The following is a 16918-nucleotide window of genomic DNA, read 5'->3' on the forward strand; positions in this document are numbered from 1 at the left end:
ATCAGAAATACTTACACAGAAGTATTTTATGATTGGTATCTAGCTTCCCCTTCCACCTGTGACAACTTCCAGAACTCTTAGGACCTAGAATGTCTCTAGTCTTCATTACCTTCACTTAAATCCACTCTGGCCATGAGCAAGAGAAATATGGTGGGATTTAGTAACCTGGATAATAACAAGATTCATAGCACTCTGATTTGGAGGTATTTTTAGGCTATTTTTATATTGTTTATTTTATATTGTTTGTTTTATATCTTCTATTGTAAGTAAATTTAAGCTTTGTTAAAGGGATAATTCAGAGATTTCTTTTTAAAGGATGTCTTCATGCAGCATCTAGTTCATCATCCAGGTTGTATGCATCTAACAATTTTTATTCTGCCAATGACAGAAAGAAAGAAGATTTTAAATAAATAGTCCAGTAAATCCACATATTATCAAATACCCGTTGTCCAAAAGACATTGTACTAGGAACTGTGGGAAGATGCAGAGAAACATAGAACACCTTTTTGGCCCAAGGCCACGATTATTTTCATACAATTAGAAACAATATGACAACACTATGAACAGATTAGCAAAACCAATCTGTTCATCTTCTTACCTTTTTACTACAATTCCATTATTTTAAGTTTCCAGGCCTCTTTATATTTTGAAAATGGGCTAATTTGGTTGGTAACAGAAAATATGTGACTTTCCTATGCATTGAACACTTAAATTTATTCTTTGAGTGGCACAAAAGCACCACGACAGAAGTTGAGATTTGCCTTCTATTTTGTGGTCATTTTTTAAAAAGTTTAAAGTTTCCAATATTCATTTGTATTAATAGAAAGCTTATTTTAATATTTAGAAATCTATGGAACAATTAAATGATAACTGAGGTTAGCTGCACATGAAAATGTGGCAAGATTTTTTTTGGTTGGTGTTTTCACTGTTCTGTGTGCATAATACATTATTTCCATTGTACATTCCTTGATCCTTGTCTTTCTTATTTAACCACTTTTCCCAAACATGTATTTATAACCCCTAGGATGCTCTGTTATGTCACCTAAGTTATTTGAATAAACAATGGGAAACAAATTTAGGATATGGCCTAGGTACAAGTAGTAAAACATGCCAACATTTGAAAAGGAATTGTGGTGAGAGTAGCAAAGTTGGAATATTCAAGGTTATTGTGATTTCGAGAACATTCACTAAAGGTTGGGCAAAAATGTAATGAAGATGATCAATTTTCATACGTAGGTTTTACGATAGTAGGCAATATTGGACCACCCATTTTAAAGGTAAAGAAACTGAGATCCTACGAAGACTTTACACATCTCATGTGATAGCTAATTAGTGGCAGGTGCTGAAATCTCTTGACTCTTCTTTGCAGCCCTGTTTTCCATCTTGCCACCACCTTTTCTTCCTCCTGTCCTCATTGTCCCCCTCCTTCTCCTCCTTCTTGTGGATTTTGGGGAGAAAATGCCAGTGTATTCATACTAGCCTATTTTCTGACAGGCATCTGCAGTCAGGTGTAAATCTCTGTAGGAAGATACAATCTTCCTTTTCAAGATCTGCTGAAGAGAAAAACTGCGTCTGTATCAAAATCAGGGAAGAGCAATTGGTCTGGGCATTAGCTCCCATGCAGTGCCTGTTGTAATGAGACAGGCTTTCCCTGTGCAGGCCTGACATCCTAGAAGGTGCCCGGAGAATTGCCAGGTGGGCAGTCAGCGGGGAAAGTCCACAGGCCAGAGCTGTATTACTGTCCCAGCAGTTATTCGGACTAAATGTAACCACTGAACCTTACTGTTGCAGGCACACACTCTCTCTCAGGGAGATTGTCCTTCTCCATAGCAGTTAATTTGTTTTTACCTCTCAATTAGCTTTTTCACAGAGTGTTTGATATGCTCAAGTTGCTGAGATTCCTTTCCTACATATGTTCCCGTCCCCTGGATTACCCACTGACATCTATGTTAGTCTGACTCACCATGAATGTTATCGAGCATAAATTCTTTATTTGAGCAGATTTTCTAGTAAGTGAAAATGGAGTGATGTATTTACACCTACTTAAGATTCTACCTAGTTTTGATAGTGTTTTATGATAAAAAAAATGGATTACTTCTTAAAGTATAAATGTTTTATTATAGGTAGTAAAATTTTGTACAGCTATTAGTTTCTCAGGATATCCATTCACTTTAGGGGAAAATTATGTTTACAGGCATATTCGATATAAAGAAATGAAACTGAATGGCAGTAAAAACATATACTCTTTCCAAGGGTAAGAATATGATCTCTAAGGCTGATAATTTGGGGAAAGTTTGATGATTTGCTTTACATTTAATCCTACAATGTTCATTTCTCCTAGTAAAATAAAATTTGAGGGGCACATGACTATGTTTTTCTCATCAAAAAAACACTGACTTTCTATAAAAATAAACATATTGGTGCCAGGAAACTCCAAAAACCTTTATTTACCAAGCTCTTTTTACAAAATACATCATAGCTACTGACAGGACCCACATGCCTGATCTTTTAATCCCAATTAAATATAATTTTAGGCACTAAGTTAATTTAGACAAAGTGAAATCCTTGTTGCAATTCTTCTTGAGATATTCTCATTTATAAAGGGCTTATAGAAATTACTTGGTTTAGGACATGACACGCAAGCAATTTTCCTTTGCCACTGTCTTCTGGAAAGTGTTGAACATTTTCATATATTGAACTTAGAATTGCAACTGGATACAAATTGATTGTGTGTGTGTGTGTGTGTGTGTGTGTGTGCAGAAACATACGCCTTATTTTGGAAATGTTGTCAGTAGTCACAGAAAACTGGGGTAAGAGTATTTTAAAAAATACTATAAGGAAACAATGGAAAGTGACTTTAGATACTCACAAGGAAGGAATGTGGGCCCACTCCCAGGGTCACTGTGAAGCTGATGAGGGCCATTTTACAGGGGTCTCCTTTGGCCCTTCCTCCACTCCAGCCCTCCATTAGGGCTGGCAGATAACCCAGGCTGTTAATACCACCCTTTGTTCAAAACTTGCTCTTAGGAAAAAGACATGCCATACTTCGTTTTGAGCTAAGATAGTAGTTTAGAATTTTTTTTTTTCTTTTCTGAAATCAAAGTTCTTTCTTGGAATCTACTACGTAAAATAGATAAAAGTAGGATCTACCCTGTTTGAAACCAGGATAGTGGCTGCTTCCACACAGTCACTCATCAGATCTGATTCCCCATATGAAACCACTGTCACCCAGCCCCCTAATCCCAGCCCTACCCCAGACCTCTGAGGGGTCCCAGGAAGCTGAGATTGAAAATCACAGCCTTAGAGGATCATTAACCAATGAGGTTGAATATGATTTCCCATCATGCAGCTGTGGCATTTTAATTGTGACAAAGGAGTGAATCTCTAACTAAAATTTCAAGTATTGGCAAGTTGGTGGGAGAGATATTTTGAGGTTAGAGTATTTGGGCTCACTCCTAAAATCCTACCCCATAGGCAACCACCTACTTTACATACTTCGAAATGGTGAGCTTTGCTGTAGCTTACAATGGAATTTTAAAATATCTCTTTCCAAAAAGTTATTTTCTTTGGTATACCTTTTCTGGGCTTAAAAAAAATTTGATTGTTGGCACAGTTACCATTTAGATTGATGAAGTTTAAGAATTATATAATTTGGCCAGGTGCTGTGGCTCATGCCTGTAATCCCAGCACTTTGGGAGGCAGAGGCGGGTGGATCACCTGAGGTCGGGAGTTCAAGACCAGCCTGACCAACATGGAAAACCCCCGTCTCTACTAAAAATACAAAATTAGCCAGGGTGGTGGCACATGCCTGTAATCCCAGCTACTCGGGAGGCTGAGGCAGGGGAATCGCTTGAACCTGGGAGGCGGAGGTTGTGGTGAGCCGAGATCATGCCATGGCACTCCAGCCTGGGCAGGAAGAGCAAAACTCCGTCTCAAAAAAAAAAAAAAAGAATTATATAATTTGTTTTCAATTAAGTGCATTTTCATTTCCTGGGACAAAATTTAGTGACTCTTTACTTGTTAAATAATATTTAAAGATATCTGTATTAGGCATTAAAATACTTTTTCTTATATAGTATATAGTATAAATATATGAATTTTTAATTAAATTTTTGTTGCCAGAATCCCATAATTTTTGTATTTTGTTTGTGATTATCACTTTGAATATTAAAATTAGACAAGTTTACTGTTTGATTTATACTATATAATATATTTGAGAAAATATCAAAAATATGGATATTCTAAAAACCGTCTTGCAAATCTATAAAAATGGAAAAAGTAGTACCTGTATTTTATTTAGTGTACATATAATGTTAATTGAGTTAGAAGTGATTTTCTGTATTTGAAAGTGACTTTGAATTCTGGTTGGATAAATATTTTTTTCATGGCTAATTAGCTGCTTACATAAGAAAAATATTTCACTTTAATTTTTGTGTTCTTTGATTTAGGTAATAACTCAACTGTGTAATATTTTTCTATGCCTTTAAAATTTTTCATTTTAATTTTCATATATTAGAGCTTCTAATATTAGATATAAGAGTAAATTTTATTATCTATAGTTAAAAATGTCATTGGACTTGCATTCTAAAGATTTCCCTGCCCCTTATGAGTAGATGCACCTTGGTGAAGTCACTCAACCTTTCTGAGAGTCACCTGTAAAATCCAGTTGCTTTGAGTATTGAGTTCATATAGGTGACAGTGTGTCTTGCACTCTGACTTACTGTGTGTGTGTGGAGTGGATGCTGTGCCACACTGCCCAGATTCCCTCTGAGGACTGAGATACCCATCTCCCCCACTGCCACAGCTATATCCTTCTTAGATAATTGCCCTCAGTGTAAAGGAGCTGCTTCTCCCAAGATTAGGCTCCCACCCTCAGGGCAGCCTGCATCCAACATTTGGTTGGTACACAGATGCAAAGGCATGTCTCGTTTTCTTGATTCTGAACAACCTTAAGTGCCTTCCCGGTTCTAGAGCTCCCACCAGAGGCGTTTGTTGCAACTGCGTCACAGTTCAACTTGCTTTGCCCATCTGCCCATTGTTTCGCTCATTCCCTCACCAACGTTGGTCCTGAGAGAGTTCACAGTAAACTTCCTGCAGGCAAATCTTCGTCTCAGAGTCAGTTTCAAGGGTCCCCAGTCCAAGACAACATGTAAGTTAACCTTATATGTTCGTTATGTGTTTAATTATGTTCACCTGATATATGCCAGATAGTTTTGTATGGCTATTTTATATTCCTTTCCTTCACCAGACCTCTAGTAATAAATCCTGTTACAGTATGGCCAACCAACTTTGGCAACACACTGCGGTGTCATTTTTCTATTATTGCCTCTTGACAGCATTGCATCCTGAGGCATTTTGAAGCTTAGGTGTTTGGCCTTCTGCTCACGCACAGAAGAGCTTCCTGGGTGGTCTGCCCAGTGGTTATGGAGAGTTTGGGAACCTGCTGTTCCCCCACAGCTAGTTCTTAACCAGACTTATAGCATTAAAGGCCAGATAATAGTACTGAACCAGGCCTTGCACAAGTCCTTAAATAGATGTCATAAGTGATTACAGGAAAGCTCATCAAAGAACCACATTGGCTCATAACTGCCCATTCAGGTCAGCTTTCCCTATATAGTTTAAGTTTCCCTATATAGTTCAAGTCAATGCCTCTACAATCTTCACAGTCAATAAAATGTTTTTAATACTTTGTTGACATTTTTATGCCTTCACAAATACTCCCCGTGAACAGTTATATTTACATTGATTTATTTACATCCGTAAATGCAAACATAATGTTTCTGAAATATTAACCTACCTACAAATTTTATTTCCCAGTCCTGCTAATAAACAAAGAAGCAAATAGCATAACTCTGACAGAACAACAGAAACTGCCCATTTCTCAGCATGTCAATTGTTAATACTCTGATTGGAGCCACTGTCATCCTGGCTTCGGATTGCTTTGCCTCCTACAGTCTACTCCAAGGCAGCAGCCATAATGATCCTTTTTAAAATGTGTTAATAAGTCAGATCCTTTTACTACATTATTCCAAACTCGGCAATGATTCCCCATTTCATTCTCTACCACTTACCTCTGTGATTTCTTATGTACTTTCTTTCTGCATCACTCTGCTCCAGTCACACCAGCTTCCTTACAATTCCTGGAACATACTGGGCGCACTCCTGTCTTGCTTCATTGCTCTGTCAGCTCCCTCTGCATGCAGTACTCTTCTCCTAGTTGTCTGTTGGGCTAATTCTTTTACCTCTAAGTCTTTGCTCAAATGTTTTCTCTCTTTGAGGCTTATCCAGATCACCCGATTCATATAATGACCAGCATATCCATCACACTGCTTGATCCCAGGCCTGTATCCCCTGCCCTATTGTATTTTTTCTCCTTTACATAGCACCACCTTCTAACCCACACAGGGTGCATTCACCATGACGCTAATGGAACTTAAGCTTAGGGCCCCTTCCCTGCATAATTCCTGTAAAATTTGCAAACGTGATATATTTTAACTGCAATTGGTTAAACCTATTGTCTCTTTCCACTTCAATTTCTTCTTTTTCATATCCTCTCTTGTACCACATGATTTTGAAATGACTGCACACATTTTTGAGGTATGGCTAAGAACAAATTGAATTGGGGATACATTGAGTTGGGTGTAGTGTAATCTAGTTAGTGTTTTGCAGTCACTTCTTTATATAGCTTAGTTAATACTAGCCATTTTGGTATGGAAAGAGCTTCCAGGAAGACAGCTACTGCCTGTTGACCTTATAGTGTACTGTTTTCTGATTGGTGCGCTAGAGTGCTTGGCACCAAATGTATGTGGGTGGGTGGTGGAAGAGAAACATGGTGTGAAATTAACAGAGCCAATTAATTGGTAGAATATTTTTCCACATTTTACAGCTCATATTTTAAAGAAATATGATTGAGGTTTTCCAAAATATGGCATCAATCCTAAAACTTTTAATGAAATTACCAATAAAGTTGTGATGCCAAAAGAAACTTCTAATCAAGAATAATTTTTTTTTATTAACCATGCTAGAGATAAGGCCGGATTATCTTTCTGTTCTCTCTTTAGAAAATGTTACAGAATTACTATATGAAGAGGTGATTAAACACAATGAAGTAAAAACATGTGCTTTGGATAGTTAATGAAAGTATTTTGTGACTTTTTCTGAATTTTTATGTTTTTGCTATGTGTCAACTTTTTAAATCTGTGTAAGTTGTTTTCTTATTCTGAGTATTTCATAACTAGTTTTGCATTTGTAGTTTTGCATTGTGTTTGTTAAAGAAGACCTACCAAATTATATAAACCTCAGGTCTCACAAGATCCAGGTGTACCCTGAATATGCTAAATGATTTACTCATTTGTTGTGTTCTGCTTATTGCTTATTGTTGGACTCTCCCTCTAGTCCAGCACAGGGTAAACATGTTGAGAGCAGGAATCTTAGTTCACCGATGCTTTTTAAGTTCCTGAACAGTGCTTGGTACATAGTAGGCACTCAATAAATATTTGTCAAGTGAATGAATTGACATTACAATGAAACTTCAGTGTTAATCTAATTTAGTTTAGCTTAAGAAAAGTCAATATTGACATGAAGGAAAGCAAAAAGACTGTGGTGAATAGAAAACACTCTTGAAACTCTGTACTTTGTGTTACTAAGGGCATAGATATAACTTATTCCTATTTCTAGATGTTTCTTCAGTAGTTGTTAGCTGCTATGTGCATCATTATTTTTTAGGTTCTATTATCTTATTCCTTGGGACCCAAGGCTAGCCTTAGCTGGCTTTCTGCATCATCCCACTCCAAGGGTGAGAATTTAATTTTAGAGCTGTAAGGAGGTGAGGCCATGCAGAGAACCACTGGGAAGCCAATACAGCAGCTGATTTTTCTTAAGCCAAGAATTGGGCAGGAGGAAAATAAAGGTAGACTATTTTTTATTTCCTATATCTAAGTCAATCATAGAAACTCCCTCTTTAGAGAGCTATCTTTGTTTAAACGTTGGATATGAGAAATAAAAATATTCCTCAGGCAAAGGAGGAATAAGTACATAAATATATTTTTGTGTATATATATATTGCATTTTAAAAATAGGCATATTAATATAGAGCTTATAAACTAGAGCTGAGCTTTAAGAAAAACAGAATCTCATAAGATTTCAGTTTGGAAAATTTTTAGGTTTCTGGACACACAGTGAAAACACATTATATGTATGACTAGTGAGGGCAGCCTCCCTTCACTTAAGCATCTAAACTTTTATATAACCACTAAAACATCTCTTTTTTAAAATGCCCTTGTAGGATTTACGGAGGTCATAGCCAATTTTTATTTTTATTTTCGAGAACACTTTTCTGGACGTAGAAGGGAAGCCTTATTATCAGTAGTGAAGAAAGTAGTGAGCTAATGAAGGTGTTAGGTGTTGACCAAGACCTCTCTGCTTTCTCAGGTTAGCAGTTAGCACTTGGCACTGCTATTTTCTAGAATATAATTTGCTGCACTCTGACTCCATGTCTAGCAAGTCTCGACAAAGGAACATCAATAAGTTCTCCAAACTGAGCTTTTGTCAACACTAACCTTGCAGAATACATGTCACCTAGAATTGTGACCTTCATTGCTAAATCTCTCTGTTGCTTGAGAGTTTTGAGCCCTGAAGAGATTATGGCTACAGTAAGAGTCTTTTCCCACATTATTTTCCATAGGTTTGCAGGCAAAAGTTGGGATTACAAGGTTCCTTGGAAAAGTAGAGAGATGTTTTTTACTCAGAATTATATCTTTACTCAGGATTATTACTTAAAAATAATCCTCAGTGCACCAAGGCTGAAAGCTGTAGGGTCTCGACTGGACTATCAGTAGCTCAATGAATGTCACTGACTGGAATGAAACCTACCATTCTTGACATTACTATGTTTATTTTTCTTTTTTTATGACTAAAGGCTGAGGAAGTGTTACTGAAACACATTATTTCTAAATTCCAGATTGAGACTAATTAAATACATTTCAAAAACTTTCTCAAAAATATAAAAAAGGTAGTTTTCTTTTTCATTTTTAAATAAGTATTCTCCCAAATTATCTTCTCTGGAAATAGCACTAGAAATAAAATGGCTCTGATGATGTGATGGGCATATCAGAGAGGGAAGAAAAGAACTTTTGAGAAAAAAAATAAAAAGCAGGGAGTTAAATTATTCATCAGGCCCCTGTCTCAGCTGCTTCCTTTCTTGCCTGGTGAATGGCACATCCCACATGGATCCTCCGCGTGGTCGGAGGGGTGGTGTTCACTCTAGTGAAGCCATCCTGTCGGGACTGGTTTATTCAGATCCTTTTGACCAGAATGTTTGCTAGCAATTTTTTTCCCCAGCGAGTGTTACATAATGCAATATTATGAATTTTATCTCTGTTCTCAACAACTTGTTGGATATGTGCACTTAAAATGGATGACTTTCATCATACTGTTATGCAATAAATCTGTCAGGTTAAATTTCCTTTTAGTGAGCCAGAAGATGAGCTGAACGCTGATGTATTTAAGTATAAACCAAAGATAAATATTCCTCACATTATTTGTGGCTTTATGAAGAACAAAATGAGCTAGTGAGATTGCTATTGACTTTTTTTTTTTTTTTTTTTTTTTTTTTTTTTTGACACTTGCTTCATTTAAGCATCCACTGTGGTCAGTGATTCCTCCTTTAATGTCCACATTTTCTTCTAAGATTGTAGGGTGTGCCAGTCAAATTAGACACTGAAACCAAAAGGAGAAGCAGGAGCCTATCTTTTCTTTTAGTGCTGTTGATTTCCTTTGCCAGTTACCTACTCACGTGTGTTTATACAGTCTGTCCTTGCTTTGCACAATTCCCATGTGCACAATTTTCAGTTGACACGATACCAAGGAAAAGGACGACTACCTAAATTTATCTATGTGTGTATGAATATATGTATGTATGTGTGCATGTATTTATTTTTATTTTTGAATGTGTTTATTTTTCAGGTATTTGAAAATGGTAAAAACACTGGAGAGATCTCTGTTGGTATCAGGAAAAAAGATCTGGGATCTGATAGCCCAATTCAGACTGATCATATGATGGAAAGAGTAAGTTTACTGACAGTTTACTTATGACTTTAAAGTGTCTTGCAAGTTAATTGCAACTAATTTAGACAATTACATCTTAAAGTTGTTCGCAGAAGATCAATGGTTTGTTGATCTGTAAAGACCAATATTGCAAAGATTGACTCCTGAATTTCTTAGGCTTTCAGCATTAGTATAGTGTTAACTCCTGAACTCCATACCTAACAGTTTCTTAATCTTTTTCATGCTTATATTTGGAATCTGTCTATGCTGGGCCCTGGTTTTGATACATCAGGATTTCCCTCTTGTTTACACTTTTAAAAAAGTTCTATATTCAGTGGAGAGTATGCCCTGGATCTAGGGTCTTTCTAAACCCTAGATTCTGAGTAATTAACATGCAGCCTTGGTCTTCTCCCCTGCTCATTAAGAGCAAGTACAGCTAGTTTTGCTTACATCATAGGCACTCTTACCTTTTCCTGTTTTCCAGACAATTGGGATGTTTCTCAGGCAAAACCAACATGTTCAGGGTCTTTATTTTGGGTCTTTGTCTTGCATAAAAGGACACTGAACAGCCTGTTGTTTACAAATTGAGGTTATGCACCCGAGCGCACACCAGCGTTTTGGGCTCTCTTGCCTGCCTTTGCTCTGTAACTTGCTCCCTTTTTCTCCCTTCAGTTCAACACCCTCAGACTTACCTCTCCTGGTGGTATCCATTATCTGGCTTTTACAACCAATCAAAAAAGTTGTATGTGAATTGGGATGCTGTCATTGGATCATTAGCTGGACATGGAAGAGAGGAAGAAATACTATGATTAGAGAGAGAAAGATCCAGAACCTTGACTGGTTTCTTTTTACCATAACATACCTGATTATACAAATCACCATGACACAAAGGCCTTCATAGGATTTTCACCTGTCTCCCCCACTTTTTATATTAGAATATTTTACCAGCTTGGGCAACATGGCAAAACCCCATCTCTACAAAAAATTTTAAAATTAGCCTGGCATGATGGCACGTGCCTGTAGTCCCAGCTCCTCGGGGGTGAGGTGCGGGGATCACTTGAGCCTGGGATGCCGAGGTTGCATTTAGCTGAGATCACACCACTGCACTCCAGCCTGGGCGACAGAGTGAGACGCTGTCTCAAAAAAATAAATAAATAAATAAATAAAATAAAGGAAGATATTATTCTATAGAAACTTTTTGTATTGACTTACAGCACACTGAAATTGAGCTGTGCTGTGATTCTGTATGCAATAAATCTGGGGCAAAAACATTAATTAGGGGCATTATAAAGCTCTTTGGGAGAGCCCTTGTTACACCACCCAAGGACAACCACTCCCTTGTGTGGACACGTGTCTCAATCACTAGCCCACTAGCCTAAGATGTTTTACATTCTTTTCAGATTCTTGAACAAATTCTTATCCTGTATTATCCTATAAAGGCCTGGTGATGATAGCTTTAAAGATAAATGGGTGAAGATTATCACAGTTTTTCGTTGCTACAGCAAAGCCCTAACCAATGACCTAAAGATGAGGGGCACAGAGGCCCTTACCTCCTGTAGACTGTTGAATGCTCATCTTTGAACACCTAAAATGCAGTCTGTCACCAACTTGAGAAAATAGAGATTGCAATGCAACTCCTGTGAAAGTGAATTTGGTTAAGTGGTCAGGTGCTGACATCGCATGTCTACCTCGCATCCCTCTTCTTTGTACACACATTTCTTTCCTGGATCAGGCCTTAAATCTTTTGTATCATTCCCCTTTATAAAAAGGTGGTGCCTGTAAAGCAAAATCTCTGTGATTTAAAAAATGATCAGCATAACATATTTTCTGAAATAATAGCAAAGCAACAAAAATAAGCTCAAGGGCTGAAACAACACAAAAATAAATGTTGGGCTTTAAAATACAATCTGTAGATTTCAAAATATGTTTGCCATTTCAATGGAAAAATAACCAAGGCAATATAGATTTTTACTGTTCTGACACCTTTGCCTCTTATACACCTAAAGAGGAGAGTAATGATCATTTTTAGTTCAAAGGAATTGGCTATGCTGGATGAGAACTATTAATGCCTTTCTAATGCTCAAGACTAAAAATCTTCAGCTAATGAAAACACTAAATTGGAGATACTATTATGTATCTCTAATTGGGACAAAACCTAATTCTTAGGTCCTATACATGTAGTTTCTGGTCAAGGGAAATATTTGCTCAGTCGAGTTTACAGCCAATCGTGAGACACCTGAGATATATGGCAGACCTGTGACTTTCCCTTCTTTCCTCTAAGCCTCAGCATTTAGCACTTCTCAATATACCCTCAATGGGAATTAATAGAGGAGCAAAAAAGAAAAGAAAATAAAGGACCCTGAACTGCAGTTAGGCCAGAAAAGACCACAGCTATATCCACATCCCTGCAGGGATTACAGAGTAACAAGAAATCGAGAAACACAAGAACTGACAAGGGACGGATGAAAAGGAAGCCCGTGACAGAAGGCTGGGGGAAGAGTGATGGATAGGGTGGAGTGCAGAGCAGGGAAGAGCAGAGGCCGAAACACTTAAACAAAGGTGACAGAGGATAATGAAAAATTTCTTTTCAAATACCATATGCAGCACAGTTCTGTTAGATTTACTTTATATTTGAAATTTGCCCTAAATTAGAAATATCTCGATAATTTAGAAACTCTAAATGCAAGATAGAAGCAAACACTGACAATGCTATTATTTTAAATATTAAATGACAGCTTTTCATACTTCACACTTTAATGATGTCTTACTCACAACTTAAAAACATTCATTATTGAAGATGTCCACAAGCTATTTCAGGGTTCCTAATTAAAATGCATCTAGGGAGAGATCTTTCTAACTGAACCAACTTAGGCTAAAAGTGATTTTAATTTTGGCAATTGTCCTACTATTAGTTACCTGAGATTTGCTGGGGACAGGGAGCTTGGTGATGGTAAAACTTGAACGTGGTCTGGATGGCCCCTAACAAAATGTGTAGCTCAGACAAGAAAAGCATAACCCTTATCAAAGAGGACCGTTACCATGTGTAGAAGCTAAATGCTCTTTCTGTAAGACTGTCACATCTGCTTTCAGTCCCGTGCCAAAGGGTCAGAGCTCAATCACAAGCCTGTGGCACCCCCTGCTGGTTAAAAGCCCATGCTCATTTTGTTACTTTACACTGAGCTAAACATTGCTGTCATTTCACACTTCTTTTAACATTCTATATGAATTTAATTATCATTTGTTTGGACTTCATTTGTTACAGAGTAGAGACAGTTTATTACAGATGTTCCCATTTCGGGTTATTTATTCTCTTCTATCCCCTCTGCCCCCCCACCCCCAACCAGTTACTTCTCAAGATTCATCAAAGGCTTCGAGGTTCTTCCATCAACCCACCAGGCCTCAATTTTTCCTCAATGCGGCTTTTTGATGAGAATGGCCAAGAAATTAAGAATCCACTTTTGCTGAAGAATGAGCAAAAAATTTGGGTCTCTTATGGTAGAGCATACAGGTAGGAGCAAAGGATTTGTTTTCTGTCCTCAATCTTTCCAGGGGTGAGCTAATTTGAAAGGGGATTTGAGAAGTCAAGTAGCACCCTTTATGAAAGATTTTTTACTTTGAATTCCAATAAAATTTCAGAGGTTTTTTGCAAGGCAGTATTGTTTGTGGGATATGACATCTCTTTCTCTCTCTCTGTCTCTCTCTCTCTGTGACTTTCTGTCTTAATGCCTTGTCATAGTTTTTGAAGTCTGCCTGTCAGCACAGCAAGAGGGATTTGTTCATGTCTGAGTAGTCACCTTAATGATAGCAGATGGAAACGCCACGGGGGGCCCAAGCCCATCACACTGTCATTGTCGCACACTGCCCTGACCTGCTTCCACTCCTCTATTTTTTTGTCCCTTTTTAAAGGAGAAATGGATGGTAATTGAAAAGGATCTTAAGCAAGATTTATGAAGCTGTAGACAACATGATTCCCCACTATCTCTCTATGTTTTCACAAATAAAGTCTTAACCTTTTAAGCACCAATGACAGGACGGCTAAAGATAAATTGGTAAAGCTTATAAGCCCTATCCTATCAAAGTTATATTCCTCAAAAGCACCTTACATTATCCCACAATAATTACTGGTTATTGCTGAGCATTGTGTAAATTTTTGTAGATTGGTAAATTCCTGCATAAAATTATCTGTGTTTCTGAAGAAAGAAAAAGGCTGCAGTATATAGGCAGTGATGAGCTGGGCTGTTGTGTTCAATATCGAGAAAATTTATGCATATTTTGACAGAACACATCCAGATGAACTCTGAAACTGCTTGTCAGGAAACTTAAACACACTTTTCTGCCTATTTTTAATTTTTTTAAAGCTTATTATCTGTAGAACAGAATAAGGGAAAATAATTTTTCATATAGAGTATAACTGATCATATACTAACTATAATGAAAATAGCATGAATAAACCTAAATCTTAGCAAAGCAAGGGCTATTGGATTTGCTATATATTCAAATAGCTAAAATTTCAAATACTGAAACAAATGTACTCAGAAATCCATCAAGGTTTTGGAAGAAGTTGCTAGAATAAGTTGTGGGTCGCATGTTATAAAATTTTATTTCATCTGTCCCAGTAAAATTAAAATGCTTGATGGTTTCTTAGGCTGTGTAATTTAGATAATTAAAAAATCTCTAAGGAATGGTAAGTTTTTGTCCATAGATAAATTTCAAAATACAATTTAATTGCATTATAAGTAGAGTTGTTTTTACAATGATAAAAACTGATGAATTTTAAAGTGGCAAGAATTCTTGAATAATCGAGTAAGCCCTTCCTATTACAAGGATAGGCTTTAATAAAATGTGTCATTATTATTTCTTTTTAATATTATTGTCAAAGTGAAATTAATGACTCACTAATTTTGATACTTTTAATGATGTTTGCTATAATGCAGCATTTTAATAATATTAAACATTTGTTTTTAGCTAATTGGATCATATTTGTGGAATAACTGGTAAAATGCAAAAAAACCTGAGATATTCTAAAAGTCAGCTGAGAATTGTTGTCAGAGAAATTTACTGGTGCATATATTTATTTGTATTTCATTATGATTTTAACAGTTTAATGTGTTTTTTTTTTTTGGTTTCCAATCCAACATAAAACACCAGGAAACCATTACAGCATTTTGCTACCATGGGAATATTTAAAATGTATATGTCTAAAAAGTTATTGCCATCTAGTTTGGAATATGTTGAGAAAACGTGCAATGCATACTAAGTAAATGGTTTTCATTTTCAGTAAGTAATTCTACGGTGTCTAATTTATGTTGATTTGAAGGGGTCAAGCTACTCATTTGTAAAAGATGATTTTTGCCAGTGTCCGCTTCTATTTTGAATACTTTATTTTTCCTTCAAATTTTTATTTTGAAAAAATTTATATCTAAGAAAACTTGAAAAAATAGTGCAATGAGCTCCTGTGTATATCTTTCATCTAGATTCACTAATTTAAAGAGTTTGCCACATTTGTTTTACCTGTTATATCTCCCATCTCTCTCTCCCTCTTGAGCGGCTTGAAAGCAATTCCAGACATTAAAATTTCACTCCTAAATGCTTCAGGTCACATAACTGAAGAAGAATTATGTGTCACCACATTATAATACCTAACACAGTCAACAGTGATGTAATATCCTCTAATATATACTCTCTATTCAAGCTAACCAAAATATGCTTTAGAGCTCTTTGTAATCCAGTATCCAAATACACTTCCTTGTATTATATTATTTTCTTTAGTTGTCTTTAATCTAGAATATTCTTTTAATCTTTTGTTTTGTTTTGCATGACATTAATTTATTTTTCAAGAGTCCAGACACTTTTCTTGTAGAATGTCCCACATTCTGGGTTTGTCTGAGTGTTTACTCATAATTAGATTCAATTTAAATATTTTTGGTAACAAGACTACACAGGTGATGTCGTCAATTTTTAATTCTAGAGATAAATAGCAAGTCTTAACTATTTAGAGAAAAATGGCTGATAGTGTACAATAGTGGCCATTGTTTTCGTTTAAAGTCTGTTTTTTATTTTAATTTCCAAATTCACTTAAAAGTGTGCCTAACAATATGTAATATGAAAACCAAATCAGCATAGTATTTAGCGAGCTCGCAAAAATAGTTGTTTGTGGCCAAATATTAATAATTCATTTAATTATCAGCTCCCAATATTACTATAGATGTATTCGATTACTGTTATACATGAAAAATGAACATTATATGAATGACGATTGTTTTTCCTAACTAAATACTTGGCTTTAATTATTGCAATTATTATTTTTAAAATTACATATGTTGAAACTATTTTGGCATATTATAGATCAGCTAAATAAACTGAAGTACACATTTCAGGTGTTAGTATAGAATACCAACAATAGTGCTATATAATAGGAAATTCACTTATTTCTGAATTTTATTAGACACTGATAATGTGTATTTTATTGTTTATTTGTGCTCAAATTTCAGTGTGTGTATAATTCTGAAGATAGTTTTGATTTTTTTTCCGTTTTTCAGATCTCCACTAAACCTTGCTTTGGGTTTGACCTTTGACCGAGTGAGTGCATTTGCCAGAGGTGACATCATGGTTGCATATAAGACCTTTTTGGGTCCTAATGCTGTTCTGCTACCTGGATGTGGCAAGTAAATTAACAAGTAATCTTGTTAAAGATCTGGTTAAAGTAATCCAAATCACTTAATTCAGGATTTTTCAGAGTAAGAGATTCGAAACACTAAAAGATGCTTTTTCAGTTATCTTAAATAAGAATTGTTTCTTTTATTGACTTATTTAATGGTTTAATGAGGTAGTGCCTAAAAGACTTGTTAACGTTCCCTAGTTTTAGAAAACCATA

The 16918-nt window shown here is 36.1% G+C and overlaps 1 protein-coding gene across 3 annotated transcripts in view; it reads left to right on the forward strand.

Annotated features, from left to right (window-relative positions):
* DCDC1 (doublecortin domain containing 1) overlaps window positions 1-16918 on the forward strand; it is a 505142-nt gene that overhangs the window by 241167 nt on the left and 247057 nt on the right. For all 3 annotated transcript variants that reach the window (XR_012093393.1, XM_008002854.3, XM_073017517.1), the window contains exons 13-15: window positions 9964-10065; window positions 13389-13552; window positions 16584-16709. Coding sequence is in view for 2 of the 3 variants with exons in the window: in XM_008002854.3 (XP_008001045.3) it covers window positions 9964-10065; window positions 13389-13552; window positions 16584-16709 (392 nt within the window). In the remaining variant the exon portion in view is untranslated. The remainder of the gene's footprint in view (window positions 1-9963; window positions 10066-13388; window positions 13553-16583; window positions 16710-16918) is intronic.

Source organism: Chlorocebus sabaeus, chromosome 1 (assembly GCF_047675955.1).
Source record: "Chlorocebus sabaeus isolate Y175 chromosome 1, mChlSab1.0.hap1, whole genome shotgun sequence".
Taxonomy (NCBI): domain Eukaryota; kingdom Metazoa; phylum Chordata; class Mammalia; order Primates; family Cercopithecidae; genus Chlorocebus; species Chlorocebus sabaeus.